This window comes from Phalacrocorax aristotelis, unplaced genomic scaffold, assembly GCF_949628215.1.
Source record: "Phalacrocorax aristotelis unplaced genomic scaffold, bGulAri2.1 scaffold_57, whole genome shotgun sequence".
NCBI classification, from domain to species: domain Eukaryota; kingdom Metazoa; phylum Chordata; class Aves; order Suliformes; family Phalacrocoracidae; genus Phalacrocorax; species Phalacrocorax aristotelis.
In genome coordinates, this window is record NW_027441133.1 from 643,004 (window position 1) to 649,603 (window position 6,600).

At 60.4% G+C, this 6,600-nt stretch overlaps 1 protein-coding gene across 1 annotated transcript; it reads right to left on the reverse strand.

Moving 5' to 3' along the window:
* Positions 1–458: 458 nt before the first annotated feature.
* Positions 459–6,052, reverse strand: LOC142050928 (uncharacterized). The gene is made up of 4 exons (XM_075080141.1): positions 5,951–6,052; positions 2,655–2,750; positions 1,334–1,412; positions 459–1,168 (listed from the first exon to the last, which is right to left on the reverse strand). The coding sequence occupies exons 1-4, from the start codon at positions 5,984–5,986 to the stop codon at positions 486–488; spliced, it is 894 nt and encodes a 297-aa protein (XP_074936242.1). The 5' UTR covers positions 5,987–6,052; the 3' UTR covers positions 459–485.
* Between the last annotated feature and the right edge of the window lie 548 nt (positions 6,053–6,600).

Here is a 6,600-nt window from a genome sequence, read left to right on the forward strand (position 1 = left end):
ACACCAGGTTAAAAAAAACCCCGTTCTCCCAGTATACCAGTGAAAAGGAGTCTGCCTCCCAGTATATTAGTGTACTAGTATGTATATATCCCGGTATCCTACTCCTAGACTGCTGTCTTCCCAGTATACCAGTTAAAAAGAATAAAAATTCCCAGTATACAAGTCACCAACCACTGTCCTCACAGCATGCCAGTTAAAAACCCACCTTCCTCCCAGTATACCAGTGAAAACCACCATCCTCCCAGTACACTTCTTAAAAACCAACCTTCCTCCCAGCACACCAGTTTACTCCTGTCCTCCCAGCACTAAAAAAGGGTCTTCCTCCCAGTATAGCAGCTAAAAAGCCTGCCTTTCTCCCAGCCCCCCCATCCTCCCAGGCCCCCAGTCCCCCCCCCAAACTCCCAGTGAGCAAGAGGGGGACGCGCATGCACCCCCTGCCCACCCCCCACCCACCCCCAGGTGCCCCGCGTCTGCGTGTCCGCAGCTCAGGGCCAGGGTCTCCAGACATGGCGGGGCAGCCCCGGCAGCCCCCCAGCTGCCCCCGGCACCTCCTCCTTGGCACAGCAGCGCCTCCGTGAGTCCTCATGGCCGCTGGGGCCGCGACCGGGGCCGTGCTGAGGCCCCAGGCCGGGCCCCCAACTAGGCCCAAAAGTAGGCTCGAAAGTAGGCCCGAAAGTAGGCCTGAAAGTAGGCCCGAAAGTAGGCCCTAAACCAGGCCTGTAACTGCGGTAACCGGCACACCCGGGGCCTTCGACAAGGCAACCAGGGCCATTGTCGGGGCAACCAGGGCTGTCACCACGGCAACTGGGGCCGTCGCCAGGGCAACCGGGGCTGTCACCGGGGCGGTAACCAAGGCCGCAGTCAGGCCTGTGAGTAGGCCTCAGACTAGGCCCCGGAGTAGGCCTAAAGTTGTGGTAACCAGGCCCATAACCACGATAACCGGGGCAGCCGGGCCCAACCCGCGGCGCGGGCAGTCCATGGCAGCCGGGGGGCCTGGGGGTGTCGGCGGGACTGGTGGCAAGCGGCGGGGGACAGACAGCCGTGGGGCCCGCGCCGGGGCAGGGGGGATCCGCCGGGATGGCCTGCAGGAAGCGGGCGGCACGTGCCAGGCACTCCCGGTAGCCGCTGCGGTAACGCTGCAGGAACAGCTCCTCCATCCCCAAGGGTTCTGTGCCAAAAAGAAACACGGTCACCAGCTGTGCCACCCTGCACAGCCCCATAGCAGCCACCTGAGAGCCCCCAGAACAGTATCCCCCCCCGGGGGGGGGCCTGTGGGGCAGGGCTGGGGGTCCCGGGGGTGGGAGTTGGGGGGGGGGGAAACTGAGGCACAGACCTGGGAGGGGCTGCGCCCGCAGGAATTGCACCGTTTTCTGCAGGATCTCGGACTTCTCCACCTTGGGGTTTCGGAGGCGCTGGGGGAGGGTGGGGGGGGAGGGGAGAGAGAGAGAGAGAGACATGGGGCGGGGGAGGGGAGGGGGGACACACATGTCACATGAATCGCGACAGTGGATGGGGGTGGCCACAGTGTGACAGAACCACTGTAGGGCCCCGGCAGCACCCCCAGAGAGCCGTGAGCAAGGCCCGGTGAGGGGGGACCCCGATATTGCTCTGTTAGTGCCCTGATAGTGTCACGATAGTGACACGATAGAGCCACGAGAGAGCCCCAAGTGTTCCCGTAGAGCCCCGATAGTGTCGTCATAGTGCCTCAAGAGTATCGTGACAGTGTCCCGACAGCATCCCCAGATATCATCCCCAAGAGTGTCCCAATAGTGTCCCAATAGTGCCCTGACAGAGCCCCGATGGTGTTCCTGTAGAGCCCCGATAGTGTCACGATAGTGCCCCAAAAGTGTCGTGATAGTGTCCCAACAGCATCCCCAAGAGTGTCCTGATAATGTCCCGGCAGTGTCCCGACAGACCCCCGGTGCGGGGGCGGCACCGGGACGAAGCTGCCGTAGCTGCAGCGACAGGCGGGATAACGAGGTGGGCAATCGCGATAGAGCCTGAGCGTCACGACAGGGTCAGGGTAGAGCCCCCCTAATCACAATTCAGCCGTAAATGAGACCAAATAATTGCGATCGGGTCGCAACGGGGTCATGGGCGAGTCCCGATAGATGTGAGAGTCCCAATAGAGCCCTGAGAGTCACGATAGAGCCCAGCTAGAGCTGTGAACGTCACAACAGAGCCAGGACTATCACGATAGTTGCAACAATCATGATAGTGCCACAGGAGAGCTGTGACAGAGCCTGAAGGTCGTTATAGAGCCACAATAGTCAAGATAAAGCCATGATACAGCCATGGCAGTCGCGATAATATCGTGATAGAGCCATGACAGAGCTGTGATAGTCACAGCAGAGCCCTTATAGTGCCCAAACAGTCGTGGTAGAGTCATGATAGTCACAACAGAGTCGTGATGGGCCACGATAGTCACGAGAGCACTGCGACAGAGCCACGATAGAGGTGTGACAGTCGTCACAGAGCCACAACAGAGCTGTGACAGTCGCAACAGAGCTGTGAGAGGACTGACAGTTGCGACAGAGCCGCGATAGAGCTGTGACAGTCGTGACAGAGCCATGAGAGGACTGAGAGTCGCGACAGAGCCGTGAGAGGGCTGTGACAGTCGCGACAGAGGCGCGATAGTCGCGACAGAGCCTCACCTCGTCGCAGGTGGCCGCGAGCAGCAGCAGCCGGAGCCGGTCGAGGCTGCGGTTCATGCGGTCGCGACGACGCTTCTCCATGAGCGGCTTCAGGAGCTGCCCGGGGGGGGGGGGGGGGGGGGGGGGGGGAGGGGGGCAGAGCGCAAGTGAGCCCCAAGCCGGGCCTAACTGGGCCAGGGCCAAACCAGGCCGGGTCACAACGGGGCCAAACCGGGGTGGGGGGGGTTGGACTGGGACTAAACCATAAGGCCAGGGCTAAACCAGGTCGTGTTGGGTTGGAGCCAAACTGGGAGGGGGAGGGTTGGACTGGGACCAAACTGGGTTGGGTTAAGGCCCGGACTGGGCTAAACTGGGCCAAGGCTGAACCAAACTGGGCCAAGTTGTGATGGGGCCAAAGTGGGATGGGATTAGTTGAGCTGGGGTCAAACCAGGCCAGGATGGGTTGGGGCCAAACTGGGACGGGATGGGTTGAGTTAAACTGAGCCAAACTGGGCCAGGAATGAACCAAACCGGGTTGGGGTTAAATTGGACTGGGTTGGGCTGGGACCAAACTGGGTGAGTGCGAGGTCAAACTGGGCCAAACCAGCTCAGCGACAACCAGGCCAAACTGGTCAGGTTGGGGCCAAACCAGACCAAACTGGGGCTGGGATCAAATGGGTTGGGATGGGGCTTAACTAGCCCAAATCAGGCCAGGGTGGGGCCGAACTAAGCCAGGCCTAATTGGGTCCAACCAAGCTGGGTGGGGTTGAACTAAACTGGCCCAGACCGAACTGGGCCGTACTGGGCTAGGCCTGGGTCAGCAGGACTAGGTCAAACTCCAACAGGCTAGAACCAGGTCTAGCTGAACTGGGCCAAAACCAACAGAGCCCAGTGTGGGCAAGTGGAGCCAAACTGGGATGAACTGGGCTGGTCTGAGAAAACCAGGGCCAAACCAGGTTGAGTCGGGACAAACTTGAGCTGGGTTTAACCAGGTTCAGATGAACTGGGCCAAGCTGATCCAGACTGGGCTGAGCAGGGCTGGGCTGGGACAAGTCTGGACTGGGCTGGGCTGAGACTGAGCCAAACCGGGGTGAACTGGCCTGAACTAGGCTAGATCAGGTTGAAACAGACCAAACTGGGTCAAACTGGGTCAAACCAGGCCAATATGAGCTGAACCGGTTAAACTGGACCAAACTAGGTTGAACCAGGCCTATATGAGCCAAATCACGCCAATAGGAGCTGAACCAGGTCAAACTCGACCAAACTGGGCTGAGTTGGGCTGAACTAGGACAAGTCCTAACTAGTTAAGCCAAACCCAAACTGGGGCGAACAAGGTCAAACCAGGACAAGCCCAAACAGAGCTGGTTTGAGTCAGGTCCTAACTGGACTTGAACTGGGCCAAGCCTGAATGGGGCAGAACTAAGCCAAGTCCTAACTGGGCTGAACTGGGTTAAACTGGGCCAAGCCCAACGCAGGCTAAACCCAGCCTAGCCCAACCATGGCTGAACTGAGGCAAAGCCCTAACTGGGTAGAACTGGGCCAAACTGGGCCAAGTCTTTACCGGGAACTGGCCTGAACTGGGCCAAGCCCAAACTGGGCCAAATGTGGTCGAACTAGGCTAAACCCAGACTGGGCTGAACTGGGCCAAATAGGGCTGAACTAGGCCCAAGAACTATCTGGCTGAACTGGGCCAAACCCTAACTGGACAAAACTGGGCTAAATGGGGCCAAACCAGTTAAACTCCAAAACTGGGCTAAACTGGACCAAGCCCAATGTGGGCTGATCCAGGCCAAACCCTAATTGGGCTGAACTGGGCGAAACTGGGCTGAACTTGGCCAATCCCAAGCCAGACCAAAAAGGGGCTAAACTGGGCCAAACGGTGCCAAACCAGTCCAAACCGGGCTCAACTGGGAAAAGGGCGAACTGGGCTGCACCGAGCCCAGTGGGTCTGAACCAGTTAAAGTCCCAACCAGGCTGAACCAGGCCAAACTGGGCTGAACTGGATCAAAGGGGCTCCAAACCAGTTAAGGTCCCAACCAGGCTGAACCAGAACAAATTGGGCTGAACTGGGCAAACCCAAACCGAGCTTAATTGGTCCAAGCCCAAAACAGGACAAATCAGGCCAAACTGGGCTGAACTGGGCCAAACTGGGCTGAAGCAGGCCAAGCCCAAACCAGCCTGAAATGGGAGAAACCTAAACTGGGCTGAACTGGACCAAAGGGGTCCAAGCTGGGACAAGCCCAGGCTGGGCTGAACTGGTCCAAACCCTAATGGGGCTGAACCGGGTCAAAGGGGTCCAAACCAGTTAAAATCCCAACCAGGCTGAACCGGGCCACACTGGGCTGAACTGGCTCAAGCCCAAACTGGGCTGAACCAGGCCAAGCCCAAACCAGGATGAACTGGGCCAAACTGGGCTGAACTGGCTCAAGCCCAAATTGGGCCAAACTGGGTCAAAGTGGCCCAAACCAGTAAAGTCCAAACCAGGCTGAACTGGGCCAAACCGGACCAAGGCCAGACCAGGCTGAACCAGGAGAAATTGGGTTGAGCTCAGCCAAACCCAAACTGGACTGAAATGGGAGAAACCTAAACCAGGCTGAACTGGACCAAATGGGTCAAGCTGGGACAAGGCCAGACTGAGCTGAACTGGGCCAAAGGTGTTCCGAACCAGTTAAAGTCCCACCAGGCTGAACCAGGCCAAACTGGGCTGAACTGGTTCAAACCCAAATTGGGCCAAACCGGGCCAAGCCCAAACTGGGCTGTACTGGGCCAAACTGTGCTGAACTGATTCAAGCCCAAACCAGGCTGAACCAGAACAAATAGGGCTGAACTGGGCCAAACCCAAACCGAGCTTAATTGGTCCAAGCCCAAACCAGGCCAAACATGGCTGAACTGGGCCAAACTGGGCTGAAGCAGGCCAAGCCCAAACCAGCCTGAAATGGGAGAAACCTAAACTGGGCTGAACTGGACCGAAGGGGTCCAAGCTGGGACAAGCCCAGGCTGGGCTGAACTGGTCCAAACCCTAATGGGGCTGAACGGGTCAAAGGGGTCCAAACCAGTTAAAATCCCAACCAGGCTGAACCGGGCCACACTGGGCTGAACTGGCTCAAGCCCAAACCAGGCTGAACCAGGCAAACTGGGCCAAGCCCAAACCAGGCTGAAATGGGAGGAACCTAAACCGGGCTGAACCGGGCCAAATGGGTCTGAACCAGTTAAAGTCCCAACTGGGCTAAGCTGGCACCAATGGGTCCGAGCCGGGCCTGGGCCAGGCTGGGCTGAGCCGGGCCTAGCCCAGCCAGGCCTAGCCGGGCCGCCGTTACCTTCCTGTCGCTGTGGGGGTCGGCGGCGCTGCTCATGGTGGCGGGGCCGGGCCGGGGCCCGGGCGGAGGGTCCGGCCGGGGGGTCCGGAGGGACCTTTATGGGACGGGGCGGCCCCCGCCCCGGGGCGGGGGAGGGGAGGGGGGAGGGGCAGGGGGATGTGGAGGAGGGGGAGAGGGAGAGGCGGGGGGGGGGGTCGGGTGGTGGGGGGGCAGTGGGGGGGAGTAGGGGGATTGGGGGCGCTGGGGGGCACTGGGAGCACTGGGGGAGCCACTGGGGGGAACTGGGGGGTTGCTGGTGGGGAGTGATGGGGAGTGGGGGAACTGGGGGCACTGGGAGCACTGGGAGGGAGGGAGCACTGAGGGGGCATTGGGGGAGGGGGGTGACTGGGGGGTTGCTGGGGGGGAGTGACGGGGGAGTGGGGAACTGGGGGGCACTGGGGGCACTGGGAGGGGCACTGGGGGGGGGCACTGGGGAGGGGGGGAACTGGGAGGGTGCTGGGGGGGGAGTGACGGGGGAGTGGGGGAACTGGGGGGCACTGGGGGCACTGGGAGGGGGCACTGGGGGGGGGCACTGGGGAGGGGGGAACTGGGAGGGTGCTGGGGGGGGGGAGTGACGGGGGAGTGGGGGAACTGGGGGGCACTGGGGGCAC

Excerpts from the sequence above, each read along its gene's own strand:
- LOC142050928 (XM_075080141.1), bottom strand. The coding sequence starts at position 5,986 with ATGAGCAGCGCCGCCGACCCCCACAGCGACAGGAAG. Across the intron at positions 2,751-5,950 it reads ACCCCCACAGCGACAGGAAG|CTCCTGAAGCCGCTCATGGA; the intron begins GTAACGGCGGCC and ends CCCCCCGGGCAG. Across the intron at positions 1,413-2,654 it reads TCGCGGCCACCTGCGACGAG|CGCCTCCGAAACCCCAAGGT; the intron begins GTGAGGCTCTGT and ends ACCCTCCCCCAG.